This window comes from Capra hircus, chromosome 6, assembly GCF_001704415.2.
Source record: "Capra hircus breed San Clemente chromosome 6, ASM170441v1, whole genome shotgun sequence".
In the NCBI taxonomy this organism is placed as follows: Eukaryota; Metazoa; Chordata; class Mammalia; order Artiodactyla; family Bovidae; genus Capra; species Capra hircus.
The window spans coordinates 72,970,004-72,989,745 of NC_030813.1; the positions used below are offsets into that span (position 1 = coordinate 72,970,004).

Here is a 19,742-nt window from a genome sequence, read left to right on the forward strand (position 1 = left end):
ATTCTCATATTCTCATGATTTTTTTTCCTAGGGTGCAAAGAAGAGTGCTATTGGTCAACGTATTGTGGCAACCCTACCGTATATCAAGCAAGAAGTTCCCATCATTATTGTGTTTAGAGCATTAGGTTTTGTGTCTGACAGAGATATTTTAGAGCATATTATTTATGATTTTGAAGATCCAGAGATGATGGAAATGGTAATGTGCAAGCAAAATGTATTCATAGTGTTTTTCAAGAGATTTGAAGTTACTGACTGTTGTTAATCCTAAAACACAAAAGAAAGCTGCTCTGAAGATCAATTTAGCTGTTGTAAACCTCGTTCTGTTTACTATATAGCAAAAGCCTTCAGCCCTACCTTGACTTCTTTTCCTGACAATGCTATGTAAAATTGACCTGAAAACTAGAGGCAGCCAGAGTTCATTGACAGCAGAAAGGAAGAAATAATAATAAGGAAAATCATAAAGACACACTAGTCTGATGCAGTTTAGTAAGGGGAAAAGAGTTGATATCTTTTAAAAAAAAAACAAAACTTTTTTTTTAAAACATTTCAAAGTTACAGAAAAGTTACAAATAACTCTTATATAGTCTGTGCCTGTATTTAGCAGCAGTTACTTTTGCCACATTTGTTTTAAGATTCTTTTTATCTCTATATATACATTGTTTTTTTCTGGATCATTTGAAAGTGAGTTTTAGGCATCATGCCCCTTTATTCCTAAATACTTCAGTGTATATTTCATAAGAATCAGGATATTTACTCACATAATCATAGTGCAGTTTTTAAAACTGGTATTTTGGTGTTGTATATACTGTTAACCTGGAGACCTTACTCAAGTTTTTGCCAAAGATATTGATAATGTCCTTAACGGCATTTTTTTCCTGGTTCAAAATCCAGTCAGTCATCTGTTACATGTTGTTTTTAATGTTTGCTTAATGTCTTTTAATCTTCCCCTGTCTCTTTCTGTTGTTTCATAACACTGAAGTTTTTGGAGTGGGTAGGCCATTTATTTTATAGAATATCCTTCAACTTGGATTTTTCTGATATTTCCTCATTTTACGCCATTTCTTGGCAGGACAAATCTAGAGATCATAATGTGTGCTTCCCAGGTCATTACATCAGAAGTCACGTGATGTCATTTTGTCCCATCATTGGAAAAGTTAATTTCACAGTGGCAGCTATTAGGTTCCTCCACTGTAAAGTTACTACTTTCATGGGAAGGTTTGTTGAGTCTAGATAAATATGCATTTCCTCGTCAATCATCCTTGTCTAAGGAGTACTTGATATTCTTAAAGTTGTCCTGAATTATCCAAAGTCTTTAAGACTACAGAGAAATAAAGTAAAATATAGTCTAAACATTGGTCACAAAGTTAGAAAGTGAAGTATATTTTAGTTACTAGAGTATTTATTGATATGATTGCATGACAAAATGGATTCTGTTTAGATTTTACTCTAAGCTTTTGGCAGTAGTTATGCTTTTTTTCCCCTTAATACTTAAAGATAATTATTTAGATAGTTAAAAGAAAGGATAAACCTCTTAAACCAAGGCTGACAACATTATGCCACATTTATTCATTTGAGCTTAGTTTGGGTGTTAAACTTCTCTAAATTGATTTTAGATATTTGAAAGGAACTTTTCTTAAGCTATTGTTTATTAAAATGTAAAACAATACTCAAACCGACTGTGCTCTGTTATAATGGAATTATTTGTATTTTTCTGGAAAGTATGATTGTCCATGCTGATCATTTTTTTCAGAGTTCCCTAGGTCAATAAGGTGTTTTTAAGTTCTAGGATGTTGTGTTTCCTTGAATTTCTAAAAATATTTGAATATTTAGTTAGGTGTTCATAGGGATATTTAACATATTATAAATTGACAGTTGCCTTATCTTAAAGATAATGAATTAAAAAATAATTTTATTTTAATGAATGGATAGGTTAAACCATCACTCGATGAAGCTTTTGTCATCCAAGAACAGAATGTTGCACTAAATTTCATTGGTTCAAGAGGGGCAAAGCCTGGTGTTACCAAAGAGAAAAGAATTAAATATGCCAAGGAAGTATTACAGAAGGAAATGCTCCCTCATGTTGGCGTCAGTGATTTTTGTGAGACCAAGAAAGCTTATTTCTTGGGGTACGTCAGATTTCTTTATTTTAAGTTCTTTGCCAAGATGTGGTTGAGATGGTTTTTCTTAAAGCTGAAAATGTCAAAATTGATGTTTTTAATATATGTTTAAAAAAAAGGAAAGCCAAAACCATGTGCTTTCTCTTTCTTTTTTTAAAGGTACATGGTTCATAGGTTGCTGCTAGCAGCTTTGGGTAGAAGAGAATTAGATGACAGAGATCACTATGGAAACAAAAGATTGGACCTTGCTGGACCACTACTTGCATTCTTATTTAGAGGGTAAGAAATTATAGAATGATACTGTTAAAAGCAGATAAATTTCACTTTAGATTGGTTATGGCACATGGAAGTGCTAAGAAACTATCTTGGCATGCATAATGGGTGCATGTGAAGTGTGCTACATTCTTTGCCAGTTGTGTAGTTTAGTTCTGTTTCATATTAGAATTTCAAGATTGTGGGGACGTTTATCACTTGTTTACATTTTCTTTATTCCTCTCTACCATGGCAAAGCATTTGAGAAAGCCCAATTATTGATTGACTTTCTGAGTGCTGATATTGGAATTTTTATTAGCTTTGCTTTGCAGTTTATAAAAACACAAAAGCTAGAGAAGAAGCAGTGGTTGTGTCAGAATTAAGGTTATATGTGATTTTTATTTTATTCTTAATATGTTTTTATATTTTCTATAATGAACATATACTACTTCTATAATTGGAAAAACTTATTTGTAAAAATTATGTAGACAGTTTAGCACAAAAGTGATATTAGCAATGTTTTGTGCATGTTCTGTGATTTATTGTGTTGTATGTTAGTGTTTTTCAACCTTGTTTTGGTACCACCCCACTAAGGAGCCTCTTTCGACTATTTTTTCCCTTACTGCTTTGCTTGTGTATGTTTTTGTACTGTATGTACATCTGTGCTTTTTATATAAAAAAGAATAACCCTCAACCACTTTTCACCTCCTTGTGGGCAACAGTGTCCTTGTTAGAATTCATATTACAGACATTGACATGTTTAAAACATTTTATTGGCAGAATGTTTAAGAATTTGCTTAAAGAAGTACGGATCTATGCCCAGAAGTTCATTGATCGTGGAAAGGATTTTAACTTGGAATTGGCAATTAAAACAAGGATTATATCTGATGGCCTAAAATATTCTTTAGCTACTGGAAACTGGGGTGACCAAAAGAAAGCTCATCAAGCCAGAGCTGGAGTATCTCAGGTAAGGGTGTCAGCTGTGACTACAGGTTTGGTAAGAAAACTTTACAAAACTAATAAAATCTTCATTTATTGAATGTAAGTTGTTTTCCCTTTTTTTGTGTCTTGGTCAGATATAAAAGTACTTGGAGGCTTTTGAATTATGAAAGTGAAAATTTTCTTAAGTTAGCTGTTAGCATTACTAAGAGATTTTAAAGTTTTGACTCTCATCAAGATATTTAATAAATTTACATAGGTTCTTAGGAGGTGAAACAGTCTATGTTCATGAAATTTTTGTCTTAAAAATTCCATATTAGAAACTGATAGCCAAGGAATAAATTATTTTGTGTAATGTAATACTTCTAACACTGATTTCTATCTGTTGCCCTGTTTTATGTACAATGATTACAGTAGGTACTCTCAGAATAATTAACGGAGGAAGCATTTTACAAAAATGTCTCACCAGGTGTTTTTATTTATTTTTTGTAATTAGTTTTCATATGAGATTTAAAATTTACCATGTACATGTTTAGATTTATGGAAGGGATCTCCCCCTCATTTGCTTTTTAAAAAAAAAAAAAAAAAGCCTACACCAGTATCACCTGATTAATTTGGCATTCAGACACCAGCTTGAACCTCCTGATTCCTGGAAGTCTAAATATCTTAAGAATTATGGAAGGATGTTCATAACCCAGTTAAATTTCTAGTTTCTTTTAGTTTAGTAAGGATTTGTTGACTCTAGTTGATATTTGTGATGCTGGGTTCACAGGTTGATTCCAGCCTTCAAGGAGCTCACCATCTATTAGAGGAAACATTTGTCCTTGTATATCTCGCTGTGCCTTGAGCTGAATTATGATAAATGCCATCCTGCCAGTTGAGTTCAGTTCCTGGGTTTTAAGATATGCCAAGAGCTCTGTCACACATTGGATCTGCAAAAAATGAGTGAAACATGATCCCTGATTTTCAGTAGCTTACAGTCTGTACTCAGATGTAAACAGATATTACAGCATGGTACAGGGAGTATTAAATGAGAGCTATGCATGCTTGCTCCATGGGGATGCTGGAGAAAGGCATATAGCACTGCCTGAGAGTGTGAACAGAAGTGTTTTCTTTAGGAGGTGGCACGTGAGCTGGGTCTTGAAGGGTAGTAGAGAAATTAGCCCAAGCCTTGGAGGAGGGTAGAACCAATAGCTCATAGGAAAACTGGAGAAAATTTCTTAATATCCTGAAAAAAGGGACAGAGGGAGAAAAGGGCACATGTATGTGGGAGGAGCTAGATCATTCTCGTGTTTTCAAGTCAAAGTGGGAGAGTTAAAAAGGTGGGGTTGGAGAGGGGAGCTTGGGAACACCTTGTAGAGGGGCATTCATTTTTGCTTTTTAGGTTCAGTTCAGTTCTATCGCTCAGTCGTGTCTGACTCTTTGCGACCCCATGAATTGCAGCACGCCAGGCCTCCCTGTCCATCACCATCTCCCGGAGTTCACTCAAACTCATGTCCATTGAGTCAGTGATGCCATCCAGCCATCTCATCCTCTGTCATCCCCTTCTCCTCCTGCCCCCAATCCCTCCCAGCATCAGAGTCTTTTCCAGTGAGTCAACTCTTCACATGAGGTGGCCAAAGTACTGGAGTTTCAGCTTTAGCATCATTCCTTCCAAAGAAATCCCAGGGCTGATCTCCTTTAGAATGGACTGGTTGGATCTCCTTGCAGTCCAAGGGACTCTCAAGAGTCTTCTCCAACACCACAGTTCAAAAGCATCAATTCTTCGGCGCTCAGTTTTCTTCACAGTCCAACTCTCACATCTATACACGACCATAGGAAAAACCGTAGCCTTGACTAGATGGACCTTAGTCGGCAAAGATAATGTCTCTGCTTTTGAATATTCTATCTAGGTTGGTCATAACTTTTAGGTAGCTTCACAGTAAATGTCATTGTGGAGAAAAGATTTGAGAAGGGCATAGTTGGTGGCAGAAAGATTGTTGCAACAGGCTCAGTGAGAAATGGTTAGAGCCTGCAGTAGAACAGTTCTATGGAGATAGAGAGTAGAGTCAGATTTGAGAAATATTAGGAAGTTTGGAAAGCTTTGTGATTAGTTGAATGATGGAAAACTCCATAGAACAGAGAGAAGAGAACAGTTCTTCCTGGAGGTGGTCAGATGTCTTCTATAGAAGTGGTAGAATTTCACCAAGCAGAGCAGAATGGGGAGTGCATTCCATCCTGTGGCAGTTGTGGAGGTGAGAAATGTTCAGCAGTGTGGATGGAGTACAGGCATTCTGAAGACTATAGTAGGGGAAGGTTGTCTGGGACTTCATTGAAAAGAGCCTCAGTGTCATGCTCCTCTAGCTGGTGGGGAACTGTCTAATATTTTTTAATTCGGTGAGTGATATGAACTTACCTATATCTGTTTTTTAATAATTCTGGTAACTGAGCAGAGTAGATTGGAGAGGACATTGCAGGGACTTACGAACTAATGATAGTAGTACAGGTTAAGAGGTGAGCTGGTTTTTTGCTGTGATGTTGGGAAATAAGAGTTTATAGGATATGTTTATTGATGTATGAAAGGAGGAGGTCAGAGACAAAGATATCATGAGATTTCTAGGTTGGGAGATAAAGGGAAGGGTGACACCATTAACCATGATAGGAGATTGAGGAAGGAGGATGGATTGTTGTAGCTGTGGGGAAAGAGGTGATGTGTTATTAGGTACATTGAGATTGTGTTGATTGCTTTATATGTCTCTAAATATTACCGTACTTACACAAGTATTACCTTGCTTGAAGTAAAGTGAAGTTGCTCAGTCATGTCTGACTCTTTGCGACCCCACGGACAGCAGCCTACCAGGCTCCGCCGTCAATGGGATTTTCCAGGCAAGAATACTGGAGTGGGCTGCCGTTTCCTTCTCCGATCTTTCCAACCCAGGGATCGAACTCGGGTCTCCTGCATTGCAGACAGATGCTTTACCGTCTGAGCCACCAGGGAAGCCCATTACCTCTCTTAGTGTTCTGTAAATATTGAATCTCTGTGTTGGGTTCAGAGGCCTCAACCTGGAAAAAGTTCTGGGGTGGGTTAGTGATATTTGCTATTGGCAAAGGAGTGAGAGTTGGTAGCATTGAACACTTAGTGCCTGATGTTTGCTAAGTACTGTTCTAGGTACTGGGATACAATGGAGAACAAAACAAGTTTAAAAAAACCCCACTAACATCCAAATGCTTGGAGATAGGCCATAAAACATTTGTGTGGCATGTTAGAACTATATGTCATATATTTGCTATCTTTGCTGTAAGGGTCAATTAAGTTACAAGAGTGAGCGGAATTATCCAGGGCAGATTGGAGAAAGGAAGGATGGAAACAGTTGTTTCCATCAACTGAGTGGATTATATTTGAAAATACGACTTTGCCTCATTTTATTATTTGCCAAAAATATGATAGTGTAACAGAAATGCCCAAGCTCTATAAAGATTTGTTATTGTTTTCTAGGTATTAAATCGCCTGACTTTTGCATCTACTCTTTCTCACCTGCGTCGTTTAAATTCTCCCATTGGTAGAGATGGCAAACTAGCAAAACCTAGACAATTGCATAATACATTATGGGGAATGGTGTGTCCTGCTGAGACCCCAGAGGTAATACATTAGAATTTATGTTCAAGACAAAAAGTACAAGAATTATCATGTAGAGTATAATTACTTTTGTAAGTAACTTTTAATTTTAATTATCTAAGTGTAGTATAGAACTAAGTATTATAGTTTTGTTTTTAGGAAGTAATATATTCTGAAATCAAATTGGAGGGAAAGTGTGGAAAAGAATTTTGAAAGGCATGTTATCAGTATGAGTAATATGTACTTTATTTATTCCAAGGGCCATGCTGTAGGACTTGTGAAGAATTTAGCCCTGATGGCTTATATTTCAGTTGGATCTCAGCCTTCTCCAATTCTGGAATTTTTAGAAGAATGGAGTATGGAAAATTTAGAAGAAATTTCTCCTGCAGCTATTGCTGAGTGTGTATAGATGCAATTAAAAATTGTTAATTTTCGGGTATAGCTTATTACAGAGTTACTATGTACAAAATACTTTTGGTTTTTTATTTTAGTGCAACCAAGATTTTTGTTAATGGCTGTTGGGTTGGAATACATAAAGATCCTGAACAACTTATGAACACGCTACGGAAGTTGCGGCGTCAGATGGACATCATTGTGTCTGAAGTAAGAATCTTTAATTATTTAAGAGGACGTGATCTCTGGGATTTCTGAATGAGGCATAAGGCTAAATGAAAGCTATCTTTGCATTGATATCTTTCTTGAACTGGTGTCCTTTGAATTTTAAAGTATGTTGTCAAAAGACTAGATGATGTTTTGAGCTAGATTTAATAATAAAGTATTGCTTACTTTAATGCCTTAGATATATGCATCTAAAGTTTTGACATGAAAAAAAAAGTTTTGACATGTAATTTATTATTAAATTATATTTTGGAATTCAGATTACATTTTAAAGTGTATTCTTTGAGAATCTTTTTGGAAGCTGACAATGCTTTTAAAAAGGGAATGATCATCTCTGATAACCTCCTTTGTTGGAATCCAGAGATTGATTCTTGAAATGTGATACACCTCTATTAGATTCTTTTATGTTTAGGTGGATGTTGAAGTGCTCTGGGTATAGGAATTGTTTTTCTTTAATCATCAAAATACCAAATGAACTTTATTCCTCTCCAAAATATGGCTTTTGCTTTCAGTGTAGTACGTTGAGGGCTGGGCTCAGGCTTTTTTTGATTTCCCCAAATCTGCACCTTTGTGTCTTTCTGGGTGTAAGTTGATTTGGAGAGAAACTAACACACTTTAGTTGGCCACCTGTCTACCTAGCAAAGCAGAGAATCAAGGTTTCGCTGCTCCAAGTCTTTCTCTAGCAGACAGACTCTGTATTTTGAGCCAGAGGTATTCAGAGCTTGAAGTCAGGAGCAGCTTGCTTCACTTGAGGGCAGCGGGCAGAGATAAGAGAAAGCCGAAGAACCAGCATTGTGTTTTTTATGATTGAGAATTTTGTTAATGCCGTGCCGTTTGTTTCTGCTGAGGTTTACTGTGTTCTCTAGGATAAAATTTAAGTTCTTCATGCTGTTTATGCCTCTTTACCTTTCCATGGGCCCTTTCCCTCAACCTGGAATGATTGTGCTCCCTGTCACCCATGCCTCCTCAAAAACGAGTAATAGGGAGAAGGTGTTTTTTACTTTTTTTAAAGATAAATCTCACTAATTCTGCAAAACTCTAGTATTAACTCTTGTCTTCTTCAGGATACTTTACCTGACACCCCCCCCCCCCCAGTTTGATTTAGATCAGAGGTTGGCACACATTTTCCTTAAAGGACCAGATATTAACTATTTCAGTCTTTGCTCACCTTACAGTGTTGTGTATTTCGCTCTGCTGTTGTAGTGAAAAGTAGCCATAGACAGTACACAAATCAGTATAACTTTATTTTTTAAAAAAATAGATGGCAGGTAAGGGCAGATTTGGTCTGTTGGGCACTTGTCTGAGCCCCTGATTTAGACCTATCTCTGTGACTATATAGCATATTTTCCTTGAATAAGTTATGAAAGAATGCATATACCAGATAGTATCTATTGATTTATGTGCCTGCTTCTCTCACTATACTGTTAACATCTCAGAGGCAAGGAATGTGTCTTAATATGACTTTATATTTTCAGCCTTGAGTGTGGTGCCTGATATGTAGTGTCTGACAGTGAGTGTTGGTTGAAACTATAAATGGGCCCTGTGTTTTTGAACTGGGCTGTTTAATCTCCTATTGGAGAATGTTGTTAGGAGCCTCTTAGTAGGAGAATTGTATATATTTTTTAGGAGTCTAGTACTTTTTCTTTTCCTTTATGTTTTCTGATAACCAGAGTTTCTCAACTTACCCATTTCTAACTTCAGCTTTGTGTTGGACCTGTTAGGCTTTCCTGTCAGTAGTCTTCTTGAGAACACTTATTTCCTTTGGAATACAAGATTCTGTTTGGCCATTGAGGAGACACAGCTCAGTTTATGTCTTTCTGTTAAGACAAAAGAGCTATATTCTATTAGGAATTCTATTATATTCTATTAGGAATTCTCTAAGGATTCAAGGAAAGCATTTGAGAATGCTGTTCATAGTGTTTTTGTTCACACACACGGTTTCATCTCAGATTTTTTCTAAGGATAGGAAGTGGGCTAAGAATGTGGGACATTTTCTTTTTCTTGGCTTTTGACTCTACACTTTGGGAAAACTTAGTGTTTTTTGATTAAGCTTTAATGAATTACTGTTGTTTTAAAACTGAATAATCCAAACTTTTTCTTTAAATAAACCCAGTCTTTTTTTTTTTTTTTCCCTATGGCTACAACACATGGATTGTGGGGTCTTAGTTCCCCCACCAGGTATTGAACCTGGGCCCCAGTAGTGACAGCGCAGACCAACAGGGAACTCCCTACCCAATCTTTTCTTTAATAAAACTGTATCCAGTTGTGATTTCACCTTTTGAAAGTACTTTTATGTAGAAATACCAGTCTATTTTTCCATTTCCCAACTCATTAGCAATTCATTTCTTAGTTGACTTTTAAGATTATATATTAGATCTAGAAAATTCAATTGAAATTTTTATTTGTTTATTTCTTGACAGTGGCACTTCAAATTCTGTAGTGCTTTTAATATTATGTTCTTTATTGTAAATTTTTCCAAAATATTTTTGATATTTTCCAGGAATATATTTTCTAGCACTATCCAGTAGAAATGCAATGTAAGTTACGTAGACAATTACATTTTTCTAGTATTCATGTTAAAAAAAAAAAAAGGGTATTTCCTGGTGGTCCAGTGGTAGGACTATATGCTTTCACTGCTGAGGGTATGAGTTTAGCCCCTGGTCGAGGAACTAAGATCCCATGAGCCACGTTGTGTGGCAGAAAAAAAGAAAAGAAAAAAAGAAATAGATGAAAATAAATGTGTTTTATTTAGCTTAATACATCAAAAATAGTATAATTTCAACATACAATCCATGGGGAATTATTAGTGATAAGTTTTATCATTGAAATTCAGTAAGTAGTTTGTACTTACAGCATACCTCCTTTTAGAATGGCCACATTTCAAGTGCTTAGTAGTGACCTGTGGCTACTGACTACTGTATTAGACATCTAGATTGTAAACCATTTGCTGATAGACTATCATGAGAAGTCAGGCTTACACCTGGGAAAGCTTGATTGAAGCAGTGATACAGGGCTGGATATTGAAAGGTTACACAGTGAAGTGTATGTAATTATCAGAGACAAAAATAAGAAATTGTCACATACTAGTGTTTTGATATCCAAAATACATTTTCTTCATATTTCATTTTGGATGACATTACTACCATATGTTGTTCAGCTCTGTAATTACCAAGGTTAAATATTTATCTTCTATAAAATTTTAAATTATACCTAGGTTTTTAGCATATTGAACAATGATCAACTAAGATCTGTTAGTTTTATCTGATAATTTATTAATGTTATTTTATCTCAGCCTTAATGATACAGAGAAAATATAAGTTCATGAGACTATTTTGTCTTCTTATGTGCAGGTTTCTATGATCAGAGATATTCGAGAGAGGGAGATTCGGATCTATACAGATGCAGGCCGTATTTGTAGACCACTTCTAATTGTGGAAAAACAAAAGCTGCTTTTGAAGAAGAGACACATTGATCAATTGAAAGAGAGAGAATATAACAATTACAGGTAAGAACATGCAGTTAGAAAAAAAATGAGATATAATTAATATGACATAAAACATTTTAAAGTGTGTCATTCAGTGGTTTTTAGTATAGTCACAAGATTGTACAACCATTGCCACTATCTAATTCCAGAATATTTTCTTTGACCCAAAACAAAAAAAGAAACTCTGTACTCATAAGCAATTACATTTGTTGTTCTTAATTTTTCTTAAGTAAGAGACGTGAGGCTTCCCTGGTGGCCCAGATGGTAAAGAATCTACCTGTAATTCAGGAGACCAGGTTCAGTCTTGGGTTGGAGAGATACCCTGGAGAAGGGAATGGCTACCCACTCCAGTATTCTTGCCTGGAAAATTCCATGGACAGAGGAGCCTGGCAGGCTACAGTCCAAGGGGTCGTTATCAGTTGGATACAATTGAGTGGCTTAACTTTTTCAAGAGACTTGTATGGTCTTATTTAAGAATAAAAGTCTTTGTGACATGTAGACAGTGGACTATCTCTACTAATAAAAAGTGACCTACATAGGATTCTGAGCTTCCACTGCTTGGAGGGGACTCAGGTTTGATCCCTGGTCAGGGAACTGGAATCCCACATGCATGTGCTGTGGCCAAAGAAAAAGAAATAGCCTATGTGATGAAGTAATACATAACATAATATGAACAATATAATAAATTTAATAAAAAGAATCTTTTACAATTTATTATTAGTGATATATGAATGTATATAGTTTTGTTATAAAAAAATTCAAAAAATAGATGTAATAAAATATGTAAAAGCCTCCAGTTCATACCTTCCTTTTTGAAAGTAAGTACTGTTACCACTTGGGGTATATATACCTCCAGACCTTTTTCTTTGTTTTTATATACTTAGCCTCTAGCCTCCAAGTAGGTTCTTTAGATGAGAGCAGATAAAAACAAACTAATAGTAGTTACAGAGCCATACTTTATGTGTATGGTTCAGTAACTTTTTTCCCCCTACTGTTAACAATAATATACGTATTTTAGGACTTCCTGTATGAGTATATACAGATACAGGAATACTCTTTATTAAGTAGGGAGCTTAGTTAACTAAGATAGTTGAGGAAGTAAGGAAATTAAATGAATTCTTCTTTTTTAGTTGGCAGGATCTTGTGGCCAGTGGGGTGGTAGAATATATTGATACTCTTGAAGAAGAAACAGTGATGCTTGCAATGACCCCAGATGATTTACAGGAGAAAGAAGTAGCTTATTGTTCCACATATACGCACTGTGAAATTCATCCATCAATGATTCTTGGTGTTTGTGCCTCTATTATTCCTTTTCCTGATCATAACCAGGTTGGTACCAGTTTCTAACTATGCTTTGTGAGGAATTGGGGGGAAGTAGAATAAAAATTAGAAACTAGTCTATAGTTTCTTCTGAAAGAAAAGCCTTGTAGTGTAAAGGCTATGGATTACAGCATTTAATATGCTCATTCTTGTGTTTGACTCTTAAGAGCCATAATTGCTTATTCCAGAAGTAGAAACTTTACCAACCGTATTTCTGATTTATGAAGTACTCTGTATAGTCTATTTATTTATTTAGAAGTAAATAAATTTTCATTGATTCTGCTTTTCATTTCTACTTCTAGTCCCCTAGAAACACATACCAGTCTGCTATGGGTAAGCAGGCTATGGGGGTTTATATCACCAACTTTCATGTTCGTATGGATACGTTGGCCCATGTTCTATATTATCCTCAAAAACCACTTGTGACTACACGTTCTATGGAGTATCTGCGATTTAGAGAGCTGCCAGCAGGTATGTTCAGTTTTGTTCTACATTTTGTAAGATCCTGCCGTGGTTAAGGCATTTTTGTGGGTGCTTTGAAGGATTAATAAAATGCATATGACACAGCGTCTGTTCTCGTAGAAGTTACAATGTGGCAGGAAAATATGAGCACAATTAAATAAAAAGGTAAATGTGTGGAAAGTGTTACGATGGAGATATAGATTCCTTTGGAAGCACAAAGTGAAAGAAATGATTGATTCCTGTTGGAGTCTAGTGCCAATTTCATGGGGGAGGTAGCATTTTGACCTAGAGTAAAGTTGATAGGGTAGTTGAATTTGAGAGCTGGTTTGAACCAGGGCATGGATGTATGAAATCAACTGTTAGTACTTACGTCAGTTTAGTATGGCTGGAGTGTAAATGCATGGGAATGAGACTTGATCTCCGGAGATGGAGACAGTGGGTTGAATTTTATTTATTTTTATTTATTATTATTATTAATTTATTTATTTTACTTTACAATATTGGTTTTGCCACATGTCAGCATGAACCCGCCATGGGTGTACACGTGTTCCCAATCCCGAACCCCCCTCCAGGTCATCCCAGTGCACCAGCCCCAAGCATCCTGCCCCTGCATCAAACCTGGACTGGCGATTCGTGTCTTATATGATATTATACATGTTTCAGTGCCATTCTCCCAAATCATCCCACCCTCTCCCTCTCCCACAGAGTCCAAAAGACTGTTCTATACATCTGTGTCTCTTTTGCTATCTCACATACAGGGTTATCGTTACCATCTTTCTAAATTCCATATATATGCATTAGTGTACTGTATTGGTGTCTTTCTCTCTGGCTTATTTCACTCTGTATAATCAGATCCAGTTTCATCCACCTCTTTAGAACTGATTTAAATGTATTCTTTTTAATGGCTGAGTAATACTCCATTGTGTATATGTACCACAGCTTTCTTATCCATTCATCTGCTGATAGACATCTAGGTTGCTTCCATGTCCTGGCTATTATAAACAGTGCTGCGATGAACATTTGAGAATGAAAATGTCTAGCCTTTTTGAACAAGGAAGTAATACAATTGGAAGTTTATTTTGAATGTCATTCTGGCTACCACCTAAAAAATAGAGTCAGATATGGTATTAAGTAGGGAGATAACTTAGAGGTTCTTGCAGTGGTCTAAGTGAGAATTGGTATAGTTCTTACTAAGAAGTGAAAAAGTATAAGGGATTGGAATACATTTGATAGGACTTGATTACTATTTGGATGTGAAATTATGAAGAGAGGGAAGAAAGGAATTGGAAATATTGTTGGTCTTGGCTTGGGTGATCTAGCAGAGAGAGAGACTATTAATAATATTGGGAGCATGTTAGAAGAAAGAAGGTTTTATTTTTAAAATTAATTTTTATTGGATTATAGTTGATGTACAGTATTGTGTTAAATTCTGCTGTATAGCACAGTGAGTCAGTTATACGTACATCCACTCTCTTTAGGTTGGAAGAAGAGGTTTTAGAGGTAAGATAACAAGTTCAGTTTTTGACATGTTGATTTTGAGTTGCTGCCACAACATCTCAGGAGTGATCTTCCAACAGTGAGTTGCAAATATAGTTAGAAGAAATGTCAAATCAAGAGCTGTGAAGTTTTTGATATGATAAATTAGATGACTGTGTTTTTAATATGATAAATTCTATGATAATTATAGATGACTGTGATATTTCTCAGGGAAAATAGAAGAAGTCAGAGACAACCAGAACTTGGGGAAAAGAAATCAGGAGAAGAGATTTGAGATGAATCTGATAGGGAGAAAACCCTGGAATTTCCAGGAAGAGATTTCAGAACAACAGTTTCTTGAAATAGTGCAGAGAAGTCCGAAGGGTATGAGAGATTTGAATATAAAGGAGACAGCATGGTTCTTCCACATAATTGTCTTACCATATTATTAGCAGAATTTTGGCTTTGACTGTGGATAACATTATTTAGTAAAGTGTACCTTGTAAATAGTGGCTTTAAATCATTTACTGTAATATGGGATCTAGCATTTTGATAGATTCTCACAGCTTAGAATGATTTAAGAGTCCTCCACAAGGGGTTACTCTTGTCTAGAAAAAGAAACTAGAAAAACAGAATCTGTTACTTTGTCTGCAGTGTGTCGGTATCTGGTCTGTGTTTGCAGTGCCCCTGTTTTCTTTGACATTTAGATGATAGTTTCTTTATTGCTAGAGAAGAAAAGAAATATTGGTGAAGGATTGAATTTGAAATAGAATGTTCCTTTGGCACTGCTATGAAGTGGTAAGGGCATGGCTGTGCTAGGGACCACATGCCTTTCAGTTTTGTTACTCCTTCATGCCTTAATCTTGTTAGCTATTTTAAAACTTTATTTTGAGATCATTTAAAGCTTGCAGAAAAGTTTCAAGACTGTTAAAAAGAACTGTATACTGTTCATCCAGATTTCTGGGTTCACATTTTACCACACTTGCAGTGTTCTTTCCCTTTCTTTTTCTTCCTAAACCATTTGAAAGTAAGTTGCAGGCCTGGAAGCCCCATCATCTTTAATTTTTCAGTGTATATTTTCTAAAAACAAAGACATTCTGCACAGTACATCTGTCACCATCAAGGGGTCAACACTGATCCCCATCTAATCAGTAGTCTCCCAATTCAGATTTTGCCAGTTGTCCTCATAATGTCCTTTATGGGTCTAGGGTCTAATCCAGGATTCTGCATGTCTCTTTAGTCTGAAACAGTTCTTTGGTCTCTCCTTGTCTCTTACGACCTTCACATTTTTGAAGAGTCCAGGCAAGTTACTTTATACATTATCTCTCAATTTCAATTTGACTGTTGTTTCCTGTGGTTTATATTTCAGGTTATGAATTCTTGGCAGGGCTAACAGAAGTGGTGCTTCATTCTCAGGGCATCGTGTCAGGAGGCATATGCTGTCTCTATGTACCATTGTTAGTGATTCTAACTTTCATCATGTAATTAAGATAGTGACTGTCAGGCTTCTCCACATTTTATTAATTATAAGTATTGTGTACTTACTCAGTTCAATTCAGTCACTCAGTCATGTCCGACTCTGCGACCCCATGGACTGCAGCATGCCAGGCTTCCCTATCACGAACTCCTGGAGTTTGCTAAAACTCATGTCCGTCAAGTGGGTGACGCTGTCCAACCATCTCATCCTCTGTTGTCCCCTTCTCCTCCTGTCTTCAATCTTCCCAGCATCAGGGTCTTTTCCAATGAGTCAGTTCTTCGCATCAGGTGGCCAAAGTATTGGAGTTTCAGCTTCAACATCAGTTCTTCCAGTGAATATTCAGGACTGATTTCCTTTAGGATGGACTGATTGGATCTCCTCACAGTCCAAGGGACTCTCAAAAGTCTTCTCCAACACCACGGTTCAAAAGCATCAGTTCTTTAGTGCTCAACTTTCTTTATGGTCCAACTCTCACATCCATACATGACTATTGGAAAAACCAAAGCTTTGACTAGACGGACCTTTGTTGGCAAAGTAATGTCTCTGCTTTTTAATATGCTGTCTAGGTTGGTCATAGCGTTTCTTCCAAGGAGCAAGTGTCTTTTAATTTCATGGCTGCAGTCACCGGCTGCAGTCACCACCTGCAGGGATTTTGGAGTGCCCCACCACTGCCAAAAAAAAAAAAACAAAACACCAAAGTCTGTCATTGTTTCCATCATTTCCCCATCTATTTGCTATGAAGTGATGGGACTGGATGCCATGATCTTAGTTTTCTGAATGTTGAGTTTTAGGCCAGCTTTTTCACTCTCCTCTTTCACTTTCATCAAGAGGCTCTTTAGTTCCTTTTTGCTTTCTGCCATTAGGGTGGTATCATCTGCATATCTGAGGTTATTGATATTTCTTCCAGCAATCTTATTAAGTAAGTAATAAGTCTCTGTTAGAAGATACTTTGAAAGGATGTAAATATCCCATTTTTTATCTCACTTTTGGCCATTAGTTTACTGTGTAAGTGTTGCCAAATGGTGATCTTTTAATTTTATCATTCTTTCCTTTTTGATGCTGAAATTGTCGCAGATTTTCCAGCAAGAACATCTTCAAGATGACTCCGTTAAGTTCTCATCATTCTTTAAGCACTTCCTTACCTTTTGTCTCATCTTGTGCCTTTCTTCCCCTAAACTTGGACTTGGCCATTTCTTCTTTTAGTGAAGGATAGTGTGTGGAAACCAAAATCTGGGTGCTGGGCTTGGTCCTTGGTATTAGAATGTCATCATTTCTAGGTCCTCTCAGCTGCTGGTGCTAGGAAAATATATATATGCATATACTCCTCTCACTTTTAACTATTTTTATATCTAATATACTAAAGAACCGTGAGTTTATACCATATCTCCCAGTACAACACTGTAGTGTTTTAGAACTCCATTCTCTGACAGGGAGAAACCTGGCTCCCATTGTCTCCAGTATGTTGAGTTATTTGCTACGTCTATTGATGTAACCAATCTCCTGACCCTCCTGGCTAAATAATTAGCTCTGTCTCTGCCTAATATGCCAGCTGCATTGACCAGATTCTGATTTCTAAGGGGAAAGGGCAGATTGGGTTATCTTAAGTGATCTTTTGATTAGTATCATTCCTATTTCTATAGGGTACTGTTACCTTGGATGGTATCTTCTGGGAGCAAAGATCCTTGTGACAGAAGTTCACCTTGATTTAAAGTGGGTCAGGGTACTTACAGCTTCCTTAGTGCTGAGCTGAGGTTTGAAGTGGTTGGGGAGGGCCTGACTGACAGATGAATTGTAATCCTAGATTTCACATGTTGATAAGTCTTTGAGATAACAGATAATGTTTTAAAAATTACTGGTATTTTTTGAGCAGTTTGTGAAATACCATCCAAAGTACTTTACACATATTATTTCTAAGCATCATAAAAGCTCTGTGATGTTTTTTCACCTACAAACTGCCTCAAAGCTTTTGTGATGATTAAATGGTTACATCCACTTAAAACTCGTGGTTTTGTGCCTACCAGTTAATAAGGGAGAAATAAATGTTAGCTGATTAGTAGTAGTGGTGGTTGTATCCTCTCTGTTTTACAGTTGTGGAGACAGGATCAGAAAGGTTATCTGCCCGAAGTTGTACAACTTATTTTGTAAACCCAGAATGCAAACTCTGGCTATTTTTAAGACCAGAAATAGGTCTTTCCCCCATTTTCCTTTTTTGTTCTCTTTCCTCTTCACTACACTGTTTTTTGATTTGGGGCTTTTAAGCTAAGAAGAATGTATTAGAAATAAAACTCAGAAGTTTACTGCTTTTAGCTAAATTTAGCTGATCTTTCAGACTTGCCTGCGTACCTTCGATCAAGGTTGTAGGATGGAGGGGGTTGCTTCCTGGGATGTAGTAGATATAGTGTGTGTGGGCTGTCAGGGGTTGTCACAGCAGAGGAGGAAAGTGCTACAAGGGCCAAGACCATTTAGCACCTACAGGCTATGTCACCTGACGAGAGGGAGGGCCATAGGTAGCACTGTATGTTGTGAGGATGTACAAGGGAAATCTTGCCCATTCCATGTATCACAAACGTCACGTAAATCCTGCTGCTGGCTTCCATAGCAGTAGGAGCACATCACAGCTCCCAAGACCCTGGGATTTCTGCAAATTGTCATCTATCTTCAGATTCCCCCCTACCTTGAGGATCCGGCATCTTTATGTACTTTCTCTTCATTATACAGCTTGACCATTTGGATGGACACTTACGTTGCTTCCATACCTTAGCTATTATAGATAGTGCAGTTATGAACATTGGGGTGCATGTATTTTTTTGAATTCGCATTTTCATCTTTTCTGGATATATGCCCAGGAGTGGAATTGCTGGATTTTGTGGTAACTCTTGTTTTGTTTTGTTTTTTCTTTAGTTTGCTAGTATTTTGTTCAGGATTTTTGTGTCTGTGTTCATCAGGCATACTGGCCTGTAATTTTCTCTTTTTGTGGTATCTTTCTCTGGTTTTGATAGCAGGGTCATGGTGATCTCATAGAATGAATGAGTTTAGGAGTGTTCTGTTCTCTGCAACTTTTTGGAATAGTTTCAGGAGGATAGGTCTTAATTCTTCTCTGAATGTTTGCCTCTGTAGCCATCTGGTCCTACTCTTTTGTCTGTCGGAAAATTTTAAATCACAGTTTCAATTTTAGTACTTGTGATTTGTCTGTTCATATTTTCTAGTTCTACCTGGTTCAGTCTTTTTCTAAGAATTTGTCCATTCATTTTATTGGCATATAGTCATAGTAATCTCTTCTGACTCCTTATATTTGTGTGGTGTCAGTTGTAGCTTGTCTGTTTTCATATCTGATTTTTGATTTGTGCCCTCACCCTTTTTTTCTTGATGAGTGTGGCTAAAGGTTTATCAGTTTTGTTTGTCAATACTTGATACTTTAAGTCTTAAGGTCTCATCAAAAATAGTTTTGGTGGTAGCAACTAAATAAAATTGAGGTAGAAAAGGTAACACCACTTTTCTGTGTAGTATAGGGAGAGGATCTAGGAGCAGAGCAGGGCTGCGAAGAGAGGAATAGGGTGGTACCAGGTCAAACTCAAGGTCAGGAGACAAGAGCTGGGACGTGAATCTATTGCTTATTAACTTTGAGATCATGGATAAGTTTTATTTTGTTAGATCTTTCTAATACGCAAATAATAATAATAATGCCTTGTTTATGGCACAGGGTTGTGGTGAGAATCATGAAACCTGGTTGGGGGAGGGACTTTATAAATATACGGTTACATGTATATAATCACTGACTAGAAAGTGGATACAGTGGGAGTGACTACTATTAGGATTTGCGTATATTAAACATTTAACCATCAGAGTAGTTTTCTCACAGATTGCTCTTCCAGGAGGAGTAGACTTTGGCAGTTACCATGATGAAAACATCTGTGGTAAATGTAGTTAAATAGGATAGGTTTAAAAGAAAGAGGTGATTTTTCTTTGTTTCTCATGTGATGCTTTAATGTTTGCTATTTGAAT

The 19,742-nt window shown here is 36.7% G+C and overlaps 1 protein-coding gene across 1 annotated transcript in view; it reads left to right on the top strand.

The window, feature by feature from the left end:
* POLR2B (RNA polymerase II subunit B) overlaps positions 1–19,742 on the top strand; it is a 49,484-nt gene that overhangs the window by 20,942 nt on the left and 8,800 nt on the right. The window contains exons 7-16 of the mRNA XM_005681646.3: positions 32–196; positions 1,930–2,126; positions 2,277–2,396; positions 3,150–3,336; positions 6,784–6,927; positions 7,163–7,302; positions 7,395–7,506; positions 10,872–11,026; positions 12,136–12,334; positions 12,628–12,796. Coding sequence (XP_005681703.1) covers positions 32–196; positions 1,930–2,126; positions 2,277–2,396; positions 3,150–3,336; positions 6,784–6,927; positions 7,163–7,302; positions 7,395–7,506; positions 10,872–11,026; positions 12,136–12,334; positions 12,628–12,796 — 1,588 coding nt within the window. The remainder of the gene's footprint in view (positions 1–31; positions 197–1,929; positions 2,127–2,276; positions 2,397–3,149; positions 3,337–6,783; positions 6,928–7,162; positions 7,303–7,394; positions 7,507–10,871; positions 11,027–12,135; positions 12,335–12,627; positions 12,797–19,742) is intronic.